This window comes from Mustela nigripes, chromosome 16 (assembly GCF_022355385.1).
Source record: "Mustela nigripes isolate SB6536 chromosome 16, MUSNIG.SB6536, whole genome shotgun sequence".
Taxonomy (NCBI): domain Eukaryota; kingdom Metazoa; phylum Chordata; class Mammalia; order Carnivora; family Mustelidae; genus Mustela; species Mustela nigripes.
Genome location: NC_081572.1, coordinates 39,079,953 through 39,102,486, shown reverse-complemented (window position 1 = coordinate 39,102,486; position 22,534 = coordinate 39,079,953). Strand labels below are relative to the sequence as shown.

General features: G+C 53.9%; 2 protein-coding genes and 1 long non-coding RNA gene across 4 annotated transcripts in view; 2 read left to right on the top strand and 1 right to left on the bottom strand.

The window, feature by feature from the left end:
* Positions 1-4,289: 4,289 nt before the first annotated feature.
* Positions 4,290-8,358, top strand: SPACA3 (sperm acrosome associated 3). The gene is made up of 4 exons (XM_059380297.1): positions 4,290-4,566; positions 5,361-5,519; positions 5,944-6,022; positions 8,292-8,358. Exons 1-4 carry the CDS (start codon positions 4,380-4,382, stop codon positions 8,356-8,358), a joined length of 492 nt encoding a protein of 163 aa, XP_059236280.1. The 5' UTR covers positions 4,290-4,379.
* A 10,324-nt stretch (positions 8,359-18,682) lies between these two features.
* Positions 18,683-22,534, top strand: part of LOC132003507 (uncharacterized) — a 65,246-nt gene continuing 61,394 nt past the window's right edge. The window contains exon 1 of the long non-coding RNA XR_009400220.1: positions 18,683-18,864. This is a non-coding gene — a long non-coding RNA (uncharacterized LOC132003507). The remainder of the gene's footprint in view (positions 18,865-22,534) is intronic.
* The window catches only part of ASIC2 (acid sensing ion channel subunit 2), a 963,671-nt gene continuing 960,993 nt past the window's right edge, over positions 19,857-22,534 (bottom strand). For both annotated transcript variants that reach the window (XM_059379025.1, XM_059379024.1), the window contains exon 10: positions 19,857-20,824. In XM_059379025.1, the coding sequence (XP_059235008.1) occupies positions 20,723-20,824 (102 nt within the window). In that variant the 3' untranslated portion in view covers positions 19,857-20,722. The remainder of the gene's footprint in view (positions 20,825-22,534) is intronic.

The following is a 22,534-nucleotide window of genomic DNA, read 5'->3' as shown; positions in this document are numbered from 1 at the left end:
AAGGAAGGAAGGAAGGAAGGAAGGAAGGAAGGAAGGAAGGAAGGAAGGAAGAAATCCTAAGGTGATCTGGATCTGGGCTAACCCTTGATTCTAAACTGGTTGGTTTGGGGTGGGGCCCAGGCAGAGAGGGTGAGCAGGTGCCACTCCACACGTTTCTGGCTGTCCTCTCTTCTTAGCAGTCATTGCTCCCATGTGTTGAACATCCTGCGTACCAACCACTGACTGACTACTCCTGGTGTTGTTATTCCCGCTTGAGAGCTGAGGAAACTAAGAGGTGACGTCACTTTTTCTCGGTCACCCAGCTGGTAGTCACTGGTGCCAGCCTTCCCAGATCCGTGCGACCTCCAAGCAGGGGCCCCTGTGAGACACAGACATGGGCGTCATGTGTCTTTCCAGATCCCTGCCTTGTTCCTCAAGCTCTAGGGTCAACAGCATCACCTTTGTCCCAGGATTGTCCACACTGACCTGTTATCACGCAGGTGCGGAAAGTGGGCCTTTTGTGGTTCGGCACTAAGGAAGGACTTTCTGCCAGTCAGAGGCATTTGATGGTGAGGTGGGCTGCCTGGGGAGGCTGTGGGCCCCTGCCATCATCATCGATGGAGCAGAAGAGTCATCCTTCAATGTATTGTGTGCGTGAGTGTGTGTGGAAGTGGCCGAGGAGGGCTTAGACACTCCTAACATGTCCCCACCCCCAAAACCGTGGGGCTCAGGAGACGACTCAAAGCTCAGTGTGTGAAGATGGTTCTAGAAGATGAGCTCACAGAACTGGGGAGTTCCAGAAGGCCCTATGTCAGTCTGGAGTCTGCTCTCCCCCATCATTCTCTGAAAGCTGGGTGCCTCAGGCCCTAGCAGTATCATGGGGGTGTCTTGAGCTGAAGCAGGGTGTTGGGTCCCTGCTGCTGCCTCCTGTCACTGCCGTGTCAGCTCTGGTGGGGACGACACCTGATCAGTGAGCCCCCTTCCCCTCTTCCTGCAGCTGTTGGCCAGGGCCCTGGCTGGCCTGGTCGGAGAGGGGCATGGAAAAAGAAAGGGGGTGGTCAGAAATGGGCGGGGGAGGGGGAGTCCTGGGCTGGGAGAGTGCTGAGTTGAGAGAGGGGAGATCTTGTAGACGGTGTCTGGCCTCTGATTCACCAGCCCTCACTCCTTACACCCCTCGACCTGCCATGACATGCTCAGGATGAAATTATTTTCAAGTTGCTTTGCTACAAAAGGTCAAAAAACAGTCTCTGTAGAGAAGTGAACTTGGTTTCCACATCTGGAAATGGGGGCTATTACTCCTATGCCCCTTGAGTTGTTGAGAGGATTAGATGAGATTAAATTAGAAAACATCCAGCAAAGGCCCAGCAGTGTCTGCTGGGTATGAAGAGCTTAGTGAGGTACCCCCTCCATTGCCTCCCCATCCCCTACTTTGATGGAGAAGGTTTGTGCTCTTGGGGTCAGGACCTCAGGATGCTTTAGGGTAAGCAGCACCATTGAACAGCCTCTTTGTCCTCTCAACTCGGCTTAGTTCTGAGGATATGAAGCTACACAGGGCAGTCATTGTTCCTTGGAAGTCCTCTTCTGGTGGGAACAACTACCGTATGTTACAGTCTTGTGGGACAGGGGGATGGCAGAAGCCACAGGGTGCTGAGGGCGTGTTGGGGAGCTGGCGGACTCACCTGTGATGTGACCCATGAAGTATGAGTAAGAGTTTGCCATGTAGAAGAAGGAGCAGATTAAGGCTCCAGGCACGAGCGAATATGGCAGTACTGGAACTCCTGCCAAGGGAGGGACAGGTCCACACACCTAGAAGCAAGGATGAAGGGAGCCATCCCCAGGTGGCAGGTGGTCAGGCTTTAATTTAAAAAACTCATGATGGTAAATGTATCTAGAATAGTTTGGAAAGCGGGTCAGGACTGGATGCAAGGAGCCCATCAGCGTGCTGGGAGGGGGATCAGAAAAGAGGGCAAGATGGTGCTCTGGGAGGGAGAGCAGAATCCACAGCACTTGGGGATCGACCGGCTGGGGATGGGTGAAGGGTGCAGAGACAGAAGGAGTGAAGAAGGCCATCTGTATTTCTAACTCGGATAAATGTGTTTAAACCAGAAATGTTAGGAGTTTTTTTTTTTTGTTTGTTTGTTTGTTTTTTTGTTTTTTAAAGATTGTACTTATTTATTTGAGAGAGAGTGAGAGAGATCACAGAGGGAGAACAGAGCTTCAGAGCTCTGTGCTGAGTGGAGAGCCCCATGTGGGTCCTGATCCCAGGCCCCTGGGATCATGACCTGAGTCGAAGGCAGATGCTTAACCAACCAACTGAGCCACCCAGGTGCCCCAGTTATGAGCTTTAAACCAAGAATGTTTTAAATTCAGAAAGGAAAGGCTCATGGAAGCCGATTTTAGTGGGAACATAAGTTCTGTTTTGGACATGATGTGGGGTATCCAAGGGGAGAAGTCCAGGAGGCGGCTGCAGATGAGGTCGGCTGCTCTGGGGAAGACAGACTTCAACGTCACCAGCCTGCAGGTGGCAGTTAACTGTAGGGCCAGCCAGAGGGTATTCCGGAGAGAGAGAGAGAGAAAGAGAGAGGAGAGCTCAGGGTAGAAGTACCCGGAAAGCATACCAACTTTTGAGATGGCATAGGCAATCAAAAGAAATAGCCCAAGAAGAAGCAGGGAACCCAGAAAAGGGGGCATCACAAAAGTCAAGAGAGACAAGAGATTCAACAGGTAGATTGGGCAATGGTGCGCCCCTGTGGGTCAAGAACTCACGAGGCCCACTGGACAGGGCAGAATAGCATCAGGTGTATAGTGATGCAGGTGGTCAAGTTAAATTCCACTGGGCTGAACACACATGGGGAGATGAGAAAACAGTCATTCTTCCTGTAGAAGTTTTCATGGGAAAAGAAGGAGAGAGACTGATCAGTATAGATGGTGGTGAGGCCTGTGTGTGTCCATGCATCAGGAGAAGGGGTAGGAAGAGGTGCTGAGGACACTGACTGAGGACACTGGTAGAGGAGTGATGGCCGGGGAGCAAGGCTGAGAGGCAGGAAAGGGTGAAGTCTGGAGCTCGCAGGCATGGCGGGCCTTGACAATCATCGAGATTGTCACTAGAGGGGTGAAGACAAGCGGGACGAGGCTACTGGTGCCTCTGTGAGGCGGGAAGTGAGGTCTTCTGGGAGCTTGGGTGGGACGGGGCTGCGGGCAATTATGAGTGTCTCGAATGTTTTTTGAGGGAAACAGGAGAGAGAAAGCTGGCCGAAGACAAGCGCTCATGCTGGTGTCAGAGAATTTCATCAGAGAAATTACAAGAACCCATTTATAGTACAAAGAGCTAGGTTTTCTCTGGGCTTTTCTCCTGTCATTCACTCCTTCAACAATCTTCTGAGGCAGGGGTTACTCATTTCCTCCTTGGCCAGCTGGAGATGATGAGGCGCAGGAAGTGTCTGAAGTCAGAGAGGTTGTGCAGGTTGGAGGTGGGCTTCAGACTCAAGGCTCCCACTGCAGAGCCACACCCTTAACCCATCTTGTCATCCTCCATGGCGTGAAGGTCCAGTGGGTTTCGAGGCCATGTGTTTTTAGGGATGCCATTCATGACGTCCTGTGGCTGTTCTGTTTTTTGACTCAATGAAGGCAGACAGCAAGTACAGTGGGGTAGGGTCATGGGAGACACGGGAAGGTGTACCAGAGAGACGGGAATGGAAGGTGGCAGAGAGCAGCAGTAGTGAGATTTGTGGATGGCCTTGGGAGTGAGTGGCTGAGACCAAGTGAAGGTGAAGGTCACAATCAGGTGCAAACATCCTTCGTAATACCGAGGGCTGGCTCACAGAGCCAGACAGAGCAAGGGGCCAACCCAAGGAGCTGCTCTAGGAGAGCATTCCCTTGACAACAGGGGCGGGGTGGGGACTGACTGACACTCTGACAACATTGCTCGGCCCTTGCCCTCCTGGATCATCTGCTCACGGCCATACCTCATGGGGTTTGGAATCACATACATGTTGGTCTTATTCCACACTTTGCTCCTTCCTAGTTGTGCGACATAGGGCTTCAGGATGCGACGATGGCTGGCAAGTAGTACAGCGCTCCAAATATGCTCGTTTTCTTTCCCCGCCTCCCATCTCCACTCTGGGGCAGGTGTAAAGTGGGATGGCGGGGAGCTGGCCTCAGGGAACCCTCTCCGGGATCTTGGATCTCGGGCGCAGGGCTGATGCTTCCTCGGGGCTGCAAGGGAGCTGGTGTGCAGTACTGGCACCTTTTCCCCTTGACCTAGGTATGCTCAGAGCCCTTTTTTCTTCGTCTTTCAAGGGTGACCTTCTGTGAGTGGTGGAGCAGGGCTGTTGAACTGCCTGCCCTCTCAAAACCCAGTCGTGAGCCAGCGTGGCGGGGGCTGTGCTTCTGCCACCTGCATGGAAGCCAGGAGCCAGGCTCCCAGCAAGCAGCTGTGCCCGCGGGGTAGCATGTTGCTGGCCTTCGCCTCTCTGCTGGGCTGCCTGCTCACCTCCAGCCAGGCCAAGGTCTACAGTCGCTGTGAGCTGGCCAAGGTGCTCCACGACTTCGGCCTGGAGGGCTACCGGGGATCCACCCTGGCTGACTGTGAGGACCGCCCCCACCCCCTCCCCCGCTCCCCTCCCTCCCTGCTCTCCCTCCTGGGCTGTGGTCTCAGAAGCTTTCTCAGCCTCAGCCCTCCTTTGTCCATCCAGAGTGCTAGGACCCGACGGGTGGACAACATTTAGCACAAGTTGAATCTCTAATTGGCCGCAGGCAGCCCCATCAGCCTGCTCCTGCCCGCCCCTGCCGCTGTCACTGAAGTCAACAGCCAAAGAAACAGAAAGGCTTAGTTCCCTAATCGTAATGGCAGCCAAGAGTTCCCATGCAGGTTAGGGCTAAACTGAGCAAACCAGGAAGAGCAGACTCGTCAAGCTGCTGGTAGCTTCGGGAAGCTGTGAGGTCCAGCCACGTCTGGCTCATTTCTCTCTCGTTCTAGCTCCCTTGCCAGCACTCTCCTGGGTCTTCCTCAGTTTGCCTTTAAAGATCTAGCTCTTGTCTGTTCACCCCACAAAGATGTCTTGGGCCCCACTGCACGCAGAGCGGTGAGATGGCAGGAAGGAAGGAGGCCCGAGGGACAGACTTGACTCTGGCTGTTTGGTAGCTATGGTGGCCCCAAACGAGTCCCTTGCCTCCCTGAGGCTGTCTGTCTGGAGGCGCTGGGGAAGTAGGCGGGAGAACAGCCGCCCTGCCCACCTTAGAGCAGGAGCTGAGGCTCAGGGGAGTTCGCGTGTGGCCCCCGCACCCACACATGAGTGTCCCCCCGCACCCACACCTGAGTGTCCCGCTCTACGCGGCCTTCGGTCACCCGACCCTCGGGCCTGCATCTCCACCCTACCCAGGGGTCTGTCTTGCTTACTTCACGAGTGGCTTCAACACAGCTGCTGTGGACCACGAAGCTGATGGGAGCACCAACAACGGCATCTTCCAGATCAACAGCCGGAAGTGGTGCAAAAACCTCGACCCAGAGGTCCCTAACCTGTGCCAGACGTACTGCTCCGGTAGGCTGGGCCCGAGTGGGGGAGCGTCCGGGGGTGGGGGTGGGGGGGCGCGCCTCTGGGCCTGGCCGTGCTTCTTTCCCGCTGGTGTTTGTGATCCTCGCCTGTGTCTCTGAGTGGGGAATCCCCCCACGCCCCTCTGGGCCTAAGAAGGAGAGAGGGGCGGGGCAAGAGATGTGGGCGGGTCCACCATGAATCTGATGGGAGACGGGTTCGGAGCGCCGCGCGCTGTAGGAGGGCGGGAGGGAAGTGGGAGAGAGAGACCTGGGTTTCTGAAGGGAACAAGAGACAGGGTTGGGTTTAGGATGGAGAAGGGCGCACGCGAGTGTGTGTGTGTGTGTGAGAGAGAGAGAGAGAGAAAGACAGATTTTGGATGTTCAGTTCTGTCCGCTGTTCCTTCACCATGTGTCTCTGCCTTCCACACCAGACTTGTTGAATCCTAACCTTAAGAATACTGTTATCTGTGCCATGAAGATCACGCAACAGCCCCAGGGTCTGGCCAGCTGGTAGGTAACCGGGGCTAGCCTCCCCCCGTCCCCACCCCAAGGCTGATGTGGTGGGGACTGGTGGAGAGCAGCAGGCAGCATCTCTTTCCTGACTGCTCATGTTGTCCCGGCCACCATTCCGTGGCCTCACAGTCTGATCTGCACCCAACTTTTGGCCGCAGGGGTTACTGTCCCTGACGTCGTTAGAGACAACACACTGGGTGTCAGGGAGGGTGAGCAATTCACTGGGACTCCTGGAGCCAAGCCTGGCTCTGCCACTTATGCTTCTGTTAGGATGCCTGCCTGCAGGTCCACACGGCCTGGATCTGGTCAGCCTTGTTTGTTTAATGGTGGCATCGTCACCGAAACTAACTTTGGTAGAGAAGCCCAAGATGTACGACAGATCAAAGAAGTGATTCGGGGCTTGAAGCATGGTGGGGAGTTGAGGCTGAGCACTTTGGAGCCTCACCGTGTCAACCTTCTCTTTTCCTGTCTCTTTCCCACAAGATAGCCCTTGGGGCAGCCATGCCCACAGGTGAGGGGTTGGGTGAGCATCTCGTGGGGTCCTGGACTAGATCATGGGTTCCCAGATGGCCCTCTGAGGTAATGGCCCACAGACTTTTCTGAAGGGGGGGGTCTCGCTGCTGAGTCTCCAACCTCCCTTTCCTCACATTTCCAAATGAGAGAGCAGCAGGGGCAGGATGTGGGGAGGGTGAGATACTCCGGGTGGCTCCTGGAGCTCCAGGCAGATGTGGTGGTCAGAAGGCAGGTAAAGGAATTCGGGAGGCAGTGGGTATCAGCCCAGAGCAGAGGGAAGCGGGAGTGGGGAAGACAAGGGGCAGGGACATGTAGAGAAGCCTTTATAGGAGTCCCGGTGAGAGATCCCGGGTCTGCACTAGGACAGTTGCTCAGCTGATGGATAGGAGGGAGGTTGTCTAGGAGGGGCTGTATGGAGGCATGGGAACAGGCGAGATGTGGCAGTGAGGGAGAGGAGGAGGCAGAAATGACTGGGAATCTAGAGAACGTCTGACATGAGCCTTGACAGTGGCTGCAGCTTGGGAGATGTGTTGGTCCGAGAAGAGTTGATGCCCTAGGAACTGGGTCTGGAGTGAGGCAGGCCCAGCAGGACATAGCTATAAGATCAGGATGGGTGAGTACAGGCTTGGCAGGGCTCTAAGGGCTTGAGATCATGGGGGGACTACCCGGGGATGGTAGTACCATTGGTCCTGTTGGGTTCCATCAAAGAACAGCTCTCTTTTGTATGCTGTGAGAAAATTTGTGGCAGGTATAACCCGTGACAGGTGGCTGAGGCTAATAACAGGCAGTGGCCCCAGAAACTAGAAAGGGCACTGTTTATTCCCTCCACCTGCACACATGGGAGCTTGCCTGTGCCGGGCTCTGTGCTGGGTACTGGGCTGCAGAGAGCCTGAGATCTGAGTCTCTGCCCTTGAGGATCTTACGGTCTAATGGGAGAGGCAGACAAGCCCACTGACCACACCTTGTTGATGGATCTATAGAGGTCCTCTAGGGATACTCTTGGTCATCGAGCTCTTTGATTGACTTCATGGAATCACCTTAGTTTGGAACCCCTGAGAACTGGGGGCCCTGGGACCCCAGGATCTTGCCTATCTTCCTCAAGATGCTCATGTGACGATGGTGCAAGGTAATGGTCCTGAAAGGGCCTCTAAACCATAGTTACCGACAATGGAAAGACCTGGATTGGTGGCCAAGGGGAAGTGGGTATGACTGCAGTTCTGTCGTTTCCTGGCTGTGGATCTTGGGTGAGGAATTTTGCATCTGTCTCAACGTTTCATTTGGAATATAGGGAACGCAGTATCTGCCTTATCCACATTCCAGGGCTGCCCGGGGGTGGACCGGGGTACAGGCGAACAAGTGATGGATGGGACAGTGCTGTGTAGACTGTAAAGAGCTGTACGCTTGTAGGGTGGCATGACTGTCCACAGAAGGAGCACGGTGTGGGAAAAGAGCTTCGGACTGGGGTTCTGGACCTTTGCCACTGACTTCTGGGTGAACTTGAACAAATTACCCCGTATCTCCATTGGTAAAACAAGGAGGCTAGACAGATGACATTTTAAAGGCCACGCTCGTCCTTTTTTACTTCTTCTAGGGGGTTCTTTCCTCGTTAACAGGGCTCACTAGCCCTCTTTCCCTTGCTAGCCCCCCTCCTTACTGTGGTTTAGAGCCCACGCCTCCTTCCTGTTCTTCTCTGAGCAAGGACTGAAGGCTGCAGCTGATTTGGTCTCTCCTCTTCCCCATCCTCCATCCTCAGGGAGGCCTGGAGGCGCCACTGCCAGGGCAAGGACCTCAGCGACTGGGTGGATGGCTGTGACTTGTAGGACCCTCTGTGGACGGACCAGGCCACACACAGCAGGCTGGGAGATGTGGTTTGGTTTCTGACCCAGGCTTGGGAAGACAAGCCGATCAATAAAATATCGTCTAATATAAGTGTGGCTCTCAGCTGTCACTGTGTTTCCAGGTGGCACGTCAGAGTTTCTTTGCCAGTTCACCTGGGCTGGGCTCCAGATGGGCTCTAAAAAGCCTGCCACAGAAGGCTTGCCTCTATTCCTGGAGACCTGGTCATGGTGGGTGGGGGTGGGGGGGCCTCAGTGCCTCCCTTGTCCACACCTGGTAGAGTTTCTTAGACCCTTTACCTGGATCTAGGTTTGCCCAATGTAGCAAAACAAACAAACAAAAAAACCAAGCAATGATAACCAAAACAGAATGCCCGAGTTAAATTTGAAATTTGGATAGACAACAAATAAATTTTACTATACATATGTCCCAAATATTGCATGGGCACACTTGTATTAAAAAATGATGTGTTGTTTGGGGAGTGTCTGTTGTTTGGGGAACATGGGTGGCTCAGTTGGTTAAGTGTCTGACTCTTTTTTTTTTCTTTTAGATTTATTTATTTTTTGGGGGGAGCGTGGGGAGGGACAGAGGAAGAGGGAGAGAGATAATCTCAAGTAGATTCTGTACTGACCAGAAGCTTGATCCCACAACCCCATGATTATAACCTGAGCCAAAATCAAGAGTCAGACGCTTAACTGACTGAGCAAAGTTTTTCTTGGACATCCCCCTGCCGTCGGAGCCTGCCTCCCAAGAATGAACTGAGCTCACTCTATATCCTGCCCCTTCCTGCCCTCCCCCTCCCCCAAGTTCAGTTCTCCATCCCAGACCTGCCTTACCCAGGAACAGTTATGTGCTGCAAAATTATTTCTCAGAAACGAAATGAAATTCTCCATCCCCTCCTTCCAACTGATCTCATCTAGGCATGAGAGAGAGTGATCGAGCAAACTGACACCAATGTAAGAGAATTCTTATCAACTTAACTCAATCGCCAGTTGGGAGAATTTGGGGGAAGCGTAAGGCAGGAATGAAAAAAGTGCATGCGGTGTGGGAGGGAAATATTCTGAGCGAATGAAGCTGGCTAGCATGACCCTGAGATCATAACCTGAGCTGAAATCAAGAATTGGAAGCTCGGTCGGCGGAGCCATCCAGGAGCTCCAAGAATCAGATTCTTGATTTCGGCTCAGGGTTATGAGATCGAGCCCTGCATTGGGCTCAGCCCTGAGGGTGGAGCCTGCTTGGGATTCTATCCCTCCTTGTCCCTCTGTCAACAGCGCCACCACTGCCACCCCTTGTGTGTGAATTCTCTCTCTCTCCTTCTCTCCAAAAAACAAAAACAAAAATGAAAACAATGATGTGTTGTGTACCTGAAACTCAAATTTAGCTAGGCTTCCTGTATTTTATCTGGCAATCTTATCTGGGTCTGCTGTGGTGTACCACAGGCTTGTTTGGGGGTGGTCCTGGGGACATTTGTTTTCTGTGGCTCTGGTCACAGAGGGTGGCCACAATGGAGATTTGCTAACACACTAGCAGAACCCAAGGGGTGGTTCATCTTGAGTGGAGACTCAGCCTTGGGCTTCAGCGAGACTCTTACCCTGCTCTCCAGTGCCCTCTAGTGCCAGGAAATTCAAGTGCTGGTGGCTGTCCCAGCCTGGAAAGGATTTTACCCCTGGCGCTGCTGACCATTGCTGGGAGGCTGGAGGATTGGGTGGAGGGTAGGGATGGCTTCTGGGCAGCAGCTCACCGCACTTCTCTGCCTTCCTCAATATGTGGGGAGCTCAGAAGGAGGCAGCATTGTTTTCCATTAATCTCGCCCTCAGTGTCTCAGGTTTCTTGGGACGGGGGGTGGGGGGGACTGGGTGAGGCACTTCCTGAAGAAGGAAGGTGGGTAGTCTCAGAGTCCCTGTGGATGTGGTAGCAAGAGAAGCAACCAAGGGGATGACTGAGAGGCTGAGCCCTGAGTTGAGATGGTCGATTCTTCTGGAAAGGGCTCAGAGAACCCTGCAGTTCTCTGATTGAGGCATAGCTGGTACTTGCCCAGGAGGAGAGAAGACTGTGATGTCGACCGCCCCTCCCCACGGAGCTGCCATCTCCAGATCCACCAACAAATCCACCACATCCACTCAGCAAACAGCAGAGGGGTGGCTAAGGGTCTGTAACTGGCAAGGCAGGCCAGTTTCCTGCCACTTGTGGTCTGGTGTTGGGCCACTCGCCTTGCCAGGGCACAACTGTCCCTGTCTTGTGTCCCACCTTGGCTTTTGCTTCGGCTTCCCCATGGAGCACTTGTCTCCACGTCGAGGTGACGCCAGAACGTGAGGGCTGCTCATACGCGTGGATGGTGGTGAGGGAGCGGCTCCTTGCTGGGAGCTGAGTGTCAGGGACCAATGAGAAATGGATCCGTTCTCATTAAGTCATGGGGAGATACGGCTCTCTTTTTAACATGAAAGCAACACTGTGTGCCTACTGTGTGCCATGCCCCATCTAATCTAGACCCTGGAACAGTTACTGTAATGGAGCTGCCCTTGTCATCCCCGTTCCGCAGGTAAGGAGATGGAGGCTCAGAAGAGATAAATTTGCACCCAGGTCAAGATCCCATGTGCTCTTAGGTCGCTGTACAGTCTGTGCTCTCCTTCACCTGGCCCGTGACCCCCAGCCCATTATCTCAAGGTGATGCCTACCTTCTCTCTCAGCCTCACTTTATGTTTCTGTTGCCTACAACCAGCTGACTGCTCCACTGGGTCCTGGTCACCCAGGAGTAGGTGGTCCTCGGAATCGAAGCACGAGTTTTAAAAGGACATGGAGGCTGGCATGATGGTCTCAGGGCACCCCCCCCCTTCCAAATAGGGCTGGGCAGGGGGCAGAGGCAGGTCTGGACACGGGATCCTGGAGAGCTGGGCGGGGCGGGGGGGGGTGTGGACCAGGAGCATATGGAGATGGAAGAGAGGAAGCCAGGGGAGAGCCCTCACCTGTTCATGAGGGTGAAATGGTCCATAAGTCCACCTGCAAATCCCAGTTTCTGAGTGATGTTCTCAGACTGAGTAACCAGGCTACCTCCTCGTGCCTCCTTGCTTCCATGTCACACTCTGGCCCCACATTGCAGTGCTCACTATGGCCTGTCTCTCTCCCCTCTCTAATGTCTCTGAGAACTCTCCCTCCTGTCCATCCCAGATACCACTGCTTTCACCCAAGCCCCGTCACTTCTTTCCTGGGGCGGCAGCCTCGTGAGGGGTCCCTTCCCATCCCTCCTCCTCCCTTCCTTGAGCTTTCCACCTCGCTACTCCCTTGCATCCCGACCACGATGGCTTTCGGTTCTAGTCCAAGTTCCTTGGCTTGGTACACAAGATGTTTCCCAAGCCAGGCTCCGCTGACATGTTCTCAACTGTTCAGATTTTATCCCTGGCTGCTTCCTACCTGTCGCCACCCCCTGCCATGCTTCTCAACGCACGCACTCCAGCCAATCAGCACGCTTGTTTCCACCGCGCGGCTTTCACACCTGCGCTTGGGTCTTCCTCGAATGCTACTTCCTTAGATCCTTGAGCCGCTGTCTGTCTCCAGCCAGCTCTTGTCTCAATTTCACATCCCCAGATTTCCTTCTCTGACCACCATAGCTGAAGGAAGCTCCTCTCCCGTCTTGTCACGATCTTACCACGGTAGCATAAGTTACTTTTGGAGATGATTTTATGCATGGGTGAATTTACATACATCCCATTTTCCGTTTCCTTATACTAGATGGGAAGCACCGTGAGGGCAGGAAATGGGTGTGTTCCTTCTATTTCCAGCACTTGGAATAGTGGCTGACACGTAGTGGGTTCTCAGTGAATCATTGAGCCTGTTGAATGCATGACTGACGCATGAAGGAATGAACGGTGGGCAGTCAGCTACTGCTTGCAGAATGGGTGAATGAATGAGCCTGGATACCTTCCTTCAATAGAGGAGCGGCTCATGCAACAGTATTAAGTACCAGCTAAGTGTCAGGCCTTAGGCATCCCACCAGACAGACCCATTGCTCCTCCTGAGCCCTCCTGGGGAGGCTCCCTACCTCTCAGAGGGACAAACCTGGATGCTTTTCATCCAAGTCCCACTTCCTTTCCCCTTGGCCATGTCTTACAGAGGAAGTTCAGCACGAATTGGGAAGAGCTGGCACAACCTTTGGTTTTGTTTGTTTTTTTTTCCCTCTTATCCTGACTGCCTGGCCTTGGGAAAGTCACCCCACCTCTCTGAACCTCAGTGGTCCTCAGGGACAAGGGGAGCTGATAAAGCCATCTCACAATATTGCACTGATCACATAATAGAGCAGTGAGGCACTGAGTACATGGCCTGGCACAGCGCGAGGGCTTAAGAAATACTGGCCCTGGGGCACCTGGGTGGCTCAGTGGGTTAAGCCTCTTGCCCTCGCCTCAGGTCATGGTTTCAAGGTCCTGGGATGGAGCCCACATTGGGTGCTCTGCTCAGCGGGGAACCTGATTACCCCTCTCTCTGCCTGCCTCTCTGCCTACCTGTGATCTCTCTCTCTCTCTCTGTCAAATAAATAAATAATCTTAAAAAAAAGAAAAGAAAATAAATACTGGCCCTTTGTCTGGTTTCCCTGTGCTCTGGGGGTCCCCACTGGGGAGGTATGGTGGACACATGTCCTGCCTGTCCTGGTGACCGGGTGTACTTGGGAGGTCTGTGCCATGTCCTCAAAAAATTTTGCCAAGAATGAGGAGGAGGAGGAGAGGGGAGACAGTGGGAAGTAGAAGCAGAAGGAGAAGTGGGCTGGTTTGGACAAAGTGGCTGAGATTTCTCCAGAAAGCAGGGAGAATGAAATGCATTATTGTCCCTCTTTTTAGTCCAAGCCGCCACCTCATTCTCGGCTAGTTTGACTCTAGGAGACTAGTGGGAAATGGGCTTGTCTGTATCTTTTGTTGCAGCGTGGGGTGAACGCTCCAGCAGCTAATGAGCTGCCTGGGTGCTGTCATTTCTCTACCTGTAGGCACAGGTGAGGCAGGCAGGGGATGCCCTTGGGCAGATCCCTGTGCTCTGCTGGTAAGACTCATCCTTTCAGCTGGAGATGACTGTTTTTTTTTCCTCCTTCAGGCATTGACCTGAAGCTTCTGGAGTGGGGGGTTGGCCTGGTCAGATGGGGTCCAGCGTTTAGTGGACACCTTCTCCGGGGTGTCGGATGGCCCCCACTTCCTGCCTGTGGCCAACATCACAAACAGCACAAGCCTCTCTTCCTCCAAGTGCCCGGGATCCCTCCTGATGCTTTGGTGGCAGCCACTGTCCATGGAGCTAGCAGGCAGCATGGCGCTTCCTCATCTCCAGCCTACCTTGTGTCAGGCACCACACTGGCATTTTCCATAATTAATCTCACTGACCCAACAGCACCCAAGGAGGCAGGTTGCCCCCATCTTTACGAAGCAACTGAGTTCCAGAGAAGGTCTAGAGTTTGCCCAAGGTAATGGAGCTGGAGAAATTGGGATTCTGATGGAGGCATTGGATTCCAAAGGCTGTGCTCTGTCCTTGGCGTGTCCCACTCTTCATAGCTGAACTAGCCTGTGGACTCTAGCTGGACGGACCCCGGAGCTGGGGGTGGGGTGGGGTGGGAAGCACAGTGGAGGGAGGGATCTGTCCTTCCCCAGACCTTCCAAGTTTGCCACCACCTCCAAGCCTCAGCTCAGGTATTTGCTGCCAGGCAATTCCCACCCATGTCTCTAGGCTTTGGCCAACACCTGCCCGGCCTCAGCCTGGCCGACAGACCCAGCGTCCTGTGCCTTGTGCACCTTCACTGTAGCTCTCTTGCCCTTCAGGTTCTCACATGTACATCTGTTGCCCACCTCTGCCCACCCAGGCTCTGAGCACCCCTCGGGATTGTGCCTTCCTCAATGCCTGGCACGCGATGGGCATGCAGAAAATGCCTACGGAGTGAGGGATTCTGGGCAGAGACCCTTCCTGGCGCTGGGATATCTCCTTCCAGCTGATCCTTGACCTCCTCCCTCTAAGGCTGGTTCAGTTGGGTATGCTTTGGTGCCCGCCACTCACTTTGTCTTGGGCCTCTCTTTTAATTCCTTTGGAAAGGAAACCACGAAGTCCGAACGCCACGGAAGACAAATGACCTGTGACGGTGAGAAGTGGGCCACGAGAACCACTTCCTTCAGAGGCATGGCGTGGAGAGCAGATTCAAGGACACAAGGCAGCCAAATTCCCCATCCCAAAGCCTCACTCACATCCATTTTCAAGAGCTCTTTTGGTGGTGGTGGTGGTGGTGGTGGCGGTGTTCTGTGTTTTAAAGAAGCACCATTACCTTCCTGCTCAGAAATGAATGAGGTGTCCACAGTGGTGTGTGTGTGTGTGTGTGTGTGTGTGTGTCCGGGGCTCAACAGCAGCCAGGGACCACAAGGCATGCATTTCCTACACGTACACCGTCAGGCCGGCGGCCACGTTTCAAGAACCAGGCCACGGGGAGGTTTGCCAAGTGATGCCGCTGTGGCTTTCTATGTATACAGGTCTCCTCGGCCCTCGAAATCATCGCATGCATAAAATGGTTTTTATGAAATCACATCTCAAGGTTTTCTGTTCACATTCATTTTCTGCTCGCTCATTCATTTTGCCATCTGTGGGAACTCATTAGCACACAAGCTGTGGCAGGTGCCGAAGGTTTAAAAAAAAATTATGGGAGGAAAAACTTGAAATTGATCAAATCCTATCTAGCTTTCTTTTTTCCCCTCCTGTAAATTGAAAAATGACAGCCATTATGCCATTTTAGGAGAAGAAATGTTGGTTGCTCTTTGTGGCGTGGTGGCCCTTTTATGGAGGAGAAAGGCACTTTCTGGACCAGGGAGCCTTTGCCTCGCCTCAGGGCACCCCTGGAGGATCACAGAGGAGCTCCGGGGGGTCCGCAACCCTCCTGAAATAAAAAACAAAATTGCACGTATATCTCTGTGACCATGTGCACTTTTTTTTAATCCCCCCCGGGGAGAGAGCTCATAGCTTTCAACTTATTTTGAATCCAAGAAAGATGAAGAATTAGTGTTTTATGGGGAAAAAAAAAGAAAAGAAGAAAAGGGAGAAGGTATTTACCCTAGCTCATTTAATCCTCATAATTACCCCCCCAACCCAGCATCATTAAATACTTGCTGGGGTGCCTGACCCCCATTCTTGTCTTACACTCATAGACTGTTGGAGCTGGGGCACACCAAAGGCTTATCTGTTTGTTTTCCACCCCCTCTTCTTCTAAAGAGGGGGAAACCGAGGCCCAGAGAAGTGAAGTACATTGCCCAATGTTATATGGTCCGTTTATGGCAGAAATGGATTGAAAAGCCAATCCTTTGACTCTCTGTCGAAAGCCTTTTTCACTGTTGCTTCCCTCTTGCAAAGTCGGGGAGCACAGATTTCCACAAATGTTAAATCGCATTAGTAAGGGTCTCTCTTCCTGCCATCTGTCCTCAGGCTGGGTTGGTTCCCACTGACCTGTTTTCTTGGTCCCCAGGGACTTTCTGGCCCCACAGGCGCCCAACCTATCAGCCCTCGGAATATTCATATGCGTGCACAAAATGATTCCATGTGCCAGGAGTCTCAGATGAATGGGGAGAGAATCATTTGCTAAATCAATCAACCCTCGGCTGGGACGTATCTTCACAGACACTTGGAGAGCCGGGGAAGGAGCTGAGGGCTTCCACCTTGGCCCGCCCCTCATCCTTTGCATCTGTCTGTGCCCAAGTGGTCATTTTGGATGTTTTCTCCTTTCCCTTCTTTACTCGGGTTCCCTGGACCTACATGGTGGCGTCCCTTCTCTAGCACTCCCCACCTCACAAGCCTGGCCTCTGCTGCGCTCTCATTCCCTGAACTTGGGTTCATCTTTGTAGTCACCTGTTTACTTGTCAGCATCCCTGCTCAGATAGTAAATTCCTTGGGGGCCAGTGCCCGGCGCATAATGGACAGCCAATCAATGGGAGTTGAAATAAATAGTGATCCTGTGTTCTTCCTGTGTCTCCCCTTCCCCGCTAGGCCGGGAAGCTTGTTAGACTGTGCTGGGTTGCCCTGGCTGTGAGTGGATCAGGGCTGGTAGCTTCCGTGGCCTCCAGGAGCCGCTGCCTCTATTCTATAACAGGCAGCTCCTTCACTGGTGTTTTCTGGGGGGTCCTCACCTCTGCTCCGAGGTTAAATTACAGAATCAAATTAAAATCTCTGAGTTTGTGGAGGAAGAGGTCTCAGGTTTCTCCTTGGGCCTCTAGGCTCAGGCAGGCTGAGCTGAGTGTCCCCTGAGCAAACACAGTAGCCACCCAGCACTCCCCTGGACGGTGTCGGCCCCTGAACTTCCTCCTTCCCACCTCTCCGGAGCCCCTCTGTGAACCTTTCTGGCTAGGCGTGTTTGTGATAAAGACTCTTACAAAAATAGCTTCTAGCTGGAAAGAGGAAAAGAAAATCACTCCGGTTTCTCTCCGCCAAAAACAACAAAGCAACAGCGTGCAAAGAGCCAGCCCCGTCCTTGGCGTGGCTGCTCACGGAAATGTTTCTTCCTCTGGCTGCCCCTCACTGCGGCAAGCCCCGCGGATTCTCTTTCTGAGGTTATGTGCCATTATTTGATTGATCGATTGATGTGGTTCTTTGAGATGACTGATAATTTGACCTGCGGTTTGAGTCTGTGACTGCTCCACATTCCTGGTCTTCCTGACATCTTTGGTTGGGGGGGGTCCCTCTAGAAAACATGACACGTCGCCAAGTCTCCTCTGTCTACCAAACGTCTCCACGTCTTCACTAAGGAAATGATTACACCCATGGCTACTTGTTTGAAATGAGAAGACAAAACACCGCAACACTCCCAAGCATTCAGGCATACACCTCTGTCTTTGGCTAACGACTGGTTAGTAGCGATCTGTTAGTAGGATCTAACAACTGGTTGGTAGGCTATTGCTAACGACTTGTTAGTAGGCTATTCCTAACAACTGGTTAGTAGGCTATTTCTAGTGACTGGTTAGTAGGCTATTACTAACGACTTGTTAGTAGGCTATTACTAGTGACTGGTTAGTAGGCTATTCCTAACAACTGGTTAGTAGGCTATTAATTGGCTCTCTTGAATCTCCTATCTTTTCCCTTTTGAACAGGTTAACTCTGTAGACCTGCTCCAAGATGAATAAAACCGGAATCTCCAGATCAGAAGGAACGTGTACGTATGTGAGGCCCGAAGCAATCCCAGCCTTCTAGAATATTCTGTGCTCCATCACAAATTGATCTGAAGTCAGTCTTTCTTTCTTTCTTTCTTTTTTTTTTTTTGAAAAGGAAGCCCAAAATCCAATGAAGCAGTTCACATTGTATCTTAAGACATAAATTTTCAAAACATTTATAAAACTTGTTAAACTGGAACAAGACAGAAGCCTCCCGTAGATTCCCAACTCACTGAATAGACATTTCATTTGTTCTTGTCCCCATTGGGAGCGGTCTTAGGACACTCACTGTTCCTCTGCATCTGACAGTCTGGGCACTGGAAAGACATTTTCCGGCCTGATGCAGTGATGCATGTGTTTGTTTAAGGAGAGGGACTTCCGCGCCCTGGGAAAGTCTGGAAAAAATGATCACTTTCAGTTCATCTTGCTTTGTGCTTTTTGGTGGGTCTAGAGATGGAATTATGAGCCTGGGAGCTTGGGTGTGTAGCTTTGGCAAGGCCATTAACCGACTATGTGATGCTAGGCAAGTCCCTCCCCTCCTCTGCTGGGTCTGTTCATTTGGAAAAAGAGGGCAGTAGGCTACATGGTCCAAAAGGGCTTTGGTAGGTAGACTAATGCCTCCCAAAGATGGCCACATCCTAATCCCTGGAGCCTGTGAACACATTACCCTATGAGACTTTGACATTTGTGATTAAGTTGGTGACCTCGAGATGGGGACATTATCATGGGTTATCAGGAGGGCCTGGTATAATCATAGGAGTCCCTCAAAAGTGGAGGAGGGAGGCAGGAGAGGGTCTGGGATAAAGGGAGAGGTGACCCAGGAAGTCACGGCTGTGTGACGTAAGGACTCCACCCACCATTGCTGGGTTGGCCGACGGAAGAAGAGGCCAACAGCCACAGAACGTGGGTGTGGAAAAGGAGCTGGAAAAGGGGAGGAAATGGTTTCTCTTCTAGAGCCTCCAGAAGGAGCATAGCCCCGCTGACACAAATTGTAGCCCGGTGACATCCGTGCCAGCCTTGTGACCTCCAGAACTCGAAGGCAACACAGTTGTATTGTAAACCACTACATCTGTTACAGCCACAGTAAAAGGACAAAAACAGGGTGCCTTCCAGCAGCCTTGCACTTGGCTCCTAAGGATTAAAGCCCAGCTTTGCTGACAGCCTCAGGCAAGCCCAGCTGAGAGGGAGCTTGGGAGGAGGGATCTCAGGGATGCTGTGTCCCAGCTGCCCCCTGGCCACCGCCTCGGCCTGGGTGTGGCTGCTTTGACGTGTCCCCCTGAGCAGGGACAGCAGTTCTATCGTGAGCCTTGAGTATGAAGGTGCCTCTTGAGATCATGCATGAAGACACAGGTACGCGATTAATTTCATCTTCAAATTGAGGGCGCTGAGTCCAGAGAGGAGCACGTGGCCATCGTCACACAGCTACTGCAGGAAGGCCCTGGGGACAGCATTCCTAACTCCTGGTGCCAGGCTCTTTTCAGCTGGTGGCTGGGGAAATACCAGTCTTCTTGCGTGAGCAGATGGGGAGGGGAGAGGGGTCAGAGGACCGAGGGGGTTTGAGATCAGCAGAGAGATCAGGAGGCAGAGCCGGGGCCAGAGCCCCGAACTCCTGGTCCAGCCAGTGTTTTCTGCGCACCTGTGCGTGAAAAAGGCAGCACATGCCACACAAAGCCTTTCTGCGGGGCTTTGGGGGCAGGCCCTGAATGGGGGAAGTGGGGAATCAGCGTGATGCCATGAGGGCAAGGATTCTGCCCAGACAGGAAGCCCCTTTTGGTGGGAGGGGCTGGAAAAGGCCTCCCCTCTCCCCATGAGGCACCTACTCCCAACATTCCCCCTTGACCATCCCCTCAGCCATTGTGCGGAGCCAAGCAGAAAGCCAGAGTGACCTCTGAAGGGGGGGTGAGGAGGTGGGGTGCAGAGAGAGGGTCTGGAAAGGCTGCCACGTGGGACAGCTCGGATTTCACTGACAGGATCAGAGGCCTTGGGACAGAGGAAGGAGGGGCAGAGGGGTGGGAAGTCTTCCCTCATGGTTTTTAGGTTTAGGCATCGTTCTCTGCCTCCCTCTCTTCAAGCCACATGTCTGTGGTCGCCAACAGTGCCGTTCAGACCACAAGCTGTGATGTGTTAATAGTCATTTACAAGGCTGCAGTCAATAGTTTTTAAAGATTTAGAACAGACTAGAAGTGCATTTCCTCTAGACACTTTCTAACAGTAGGCGCTGGTCCAGGAAACCTGACATGTATGTAATCTGTGGGCTCTGACCCGGCGGGCCTGGCCCTTTCGAAAGGCTTTGAGGGGGGAGGGAGACCTGAGTATGGGGGACAAGGCAGCACCAACTCAGCTGTTTCCACAAGACCAGCTTTTAATATGACCGTGACTGGAAGCACGAATAAATAAATGCCAGAGAAAATGGAAAAACTAAATCAAACCAAACCTCAGAACATCAAAACCCAAATTTGGAAAGTAAAAACCAAACCAAACAGAACAGATCTCCGACAGACAGACAAAACAAGCCCCCCGAAGAAGAAACAGAATCGGACTGTACAAGCTAGGTCACGGGGACAGCAGAATGACGTGGGTCCCATGGATGAGTGCTGGAGTCGCCCAGGCCACCCTGCCTCCACCAGGCGCTGGGACGGGGGTAGGGGGTGGGGGGCCCTGGTCAGCCCAGGGGCCAGCTCGGGGGAGGGCAGGGGTTTGAGGGCAGGTTCAGAACCTTCACAAAGTACACAAGGACCGGACGTGGTTGAGAGTTCTGCGCTTTCCCTCTTGACTGTGCAGCTGCGACCCCAGCGTGGCCACGCGGTGGCGACTTCGGGGCTAGAACCTGGTCCCGCTGGGTGGCCGCAGAGTGGCTGCGGGGAGCACGCGGAGGAGAGTCAGGTAGAGAGACAGACGTGGAGGTGGCGCCGTGAGCGGTCTCAGCATGCAGGTGCTTTTTACATCTGGCAGTGAGATGTGATGGCAGGTGGGTTCTCGGACAGTTCCGGAGCGTGACTCATTTCTCCTAAGAGGGACGCACGGTGGGGCCCGAGGACACGTCGCATCAGACGTGGCCGCAGCGAGGTTTTGGCAGAGAGTTTGCTATGTGTGCATAGGGGGCTCTTCTTTCTGTCACCAGGGGCCATCGCACCTGTGCCTGCTGTCCCCTGTCCTGGGTCTTGGGCCTCCAGGTCTGTTTGGGGGTTGCCGGGCGGTCCGAGGGCTGTCAGCAGGCAATCTCCTCCAGAGTCCCCAGGGCCGTCTGCAGGGGCACATTCACAGTGTGGCTGATGGTTTCAGAGTGGTTTGGCATCGTGTCGCAAGTGCTCTGGAGGGAAGGGGACAGCGGAGGTTGATACTCATTCTGCAAAATGGTGTCACGATGCCACTGGCAGCCCAGTCAAGGCCCTGGGAGCTGAGGCCCCCCTGCTGGTGGGCTCTATTGGGGCTCGCCCTGCTGCTCCTGCCCCAGGCATCCCCTGTTGTGGGGCACGAGACCGGCGGGGCGGGGGTCTTCAGAGTCCTCAGCATTGCCCACCTAAGTGCCCCCAGGGTGGGGAGAGGGCTCCCTGGTGATGGAGCTCAGCGGCTGGTTTGAACTTCTCTTCTAGATGTACCCCTAAGGTATGGCCCAAAGCTACCTCTGAGTGCTCTCTAGCTCTGAGGCAGGAGGGCGGGGGTCCCCCTTGAGGCCTTCCTGGGGTGGGGGAGATAGAGCCTCTGGGGTTCTAGGCTTGGGGCAGGGGGTTCCACTGGCTGAGGCCAAGTAGGAAGTGGGGAGACCCCCAAAAGTCAGAACCGGAGTAGTCACGGCTCCCCAGTGGTCCTTTAGGGTTCAGCTGGCCCCAAGAAGAAAGCAGTCTCAGCAGGGCGGGGCTGGGAGGGCCTGGAGTCTTCCCAGTGACTCCCCGGCTGCAGAGGGCTAGAGGCTGGGAGGAATGGGAGCAGACACTGCCTAGGAGGCTGTGCCAAGAATGTGGGGGAGACTTGGTGAGGATGGGGCTGGGGGAGGGGGAGGCGGCAGAGGGAGGCTGTGACTCTGTGACATTCTGAGGGCAGAGGGGGGATGGGAAGAGGGAGGGAACCTCCACTGGCCAAGCACTTCCTACAAAGGAGGCACTGCTGCCCGCTTTAGAGGCAGGGGCTGCTCAATCCCAATGACCCCCTGAGGTTCCTGTGGGTCTGCAGATGCTCAGGCCGGCAGCTGGGACACAGGGACCAGAGCCCAGAGCCCGGGCCCCTTTCACCTGCCCTCCCCTCCACAGATGCCATATTCGGGTCACCAGAGCTGCAGGGGCCCGAGGGAACCAAGGCAGAGATTTTCAGCCTGGGAGGTGGCTGGAGAACTAGAGTCTGGAACAGAAATGAGGGTCTGTCTCGGAGGAGGGGCTGGCCTCAGTTGGGATTTGCTGACTTTGGGCTAGAGGGGAGGGCCGGGAGGGCGGCCACCTAGTGGGTGTCCAGGGACAAGCTGGGAGCAGGCCGAGTTTGGGAAGGAGAGCGGACAGCCCTGAGAGGTGCTGCCTCTGTGGCTGCTCCAGGGAAGGCAGGCAGAGTGGGCTGTGGTCAGGGGGCTCTGCGCCCAGCTCTGCCACTCACCAGCCGGGGGACCTGGGGCTTCTGGACCTCAAGGGCGTCAAATACACAGCCCTGGCAACGAGTAGTTGGCAGTTTCGATGGGAATCACGGCTGCTCCCCACCTCACGGGGGCCCAACCTCCCTGTCCCCTTCAAAGGGAGTCGAGTACCAGTGACATCCTTACTTGTGTTTTGCTACCCCGAGGAATAAGGGTGCAGAACTTCCCTGCGTCTCCCAAGGCGTAAGATGAGAGCAGTAGCCCTCTGGGTCCGGGACAAGCCCCACTGGGCCAGACAGGACCTCCCCTTGCAAGCATCTCTGGGATCGCTGCATCCAGTGCTCGCCACCAAGCCCCGAGGCTCAGTGGGGGTGTCCTCCGATGAGCCAAGTTAAAGTGTGCAATGAGGTGTGTCTCTCCTGCCGTCCTGGCCCTGACCTCTGGTCTCATAAGGCCGGCAGA

What these genes read in the sequence shown, in the direction of transcription:
- SPACA3 (XM_059380297.1), top strand. Translation starts at nt 4,380, where the DNA reads ATGGAAGCCAGGAGCCAGGCTCCCAGCAAGCAGCTGTGCCCGCGGGGT. An exon ending in GTGCCAGACGTACTGCTCCG is followed by an intron (nt 5,520 to 5,943) that starts GTAGGCTGGGCC and finishes CTTCCACACCAG; the next exon opens with ACTTGTTGAATCCTAACCTT. An exon ending in CCCCAGGGTCTGGCCAGCTG is followed by an intron (nt 6,023 to 8,291) that starts GTAGGTAACCGG and finishes CTCCATCCTCAG; the next exon opens with GGAGGCCTGGAGGCGCCACT.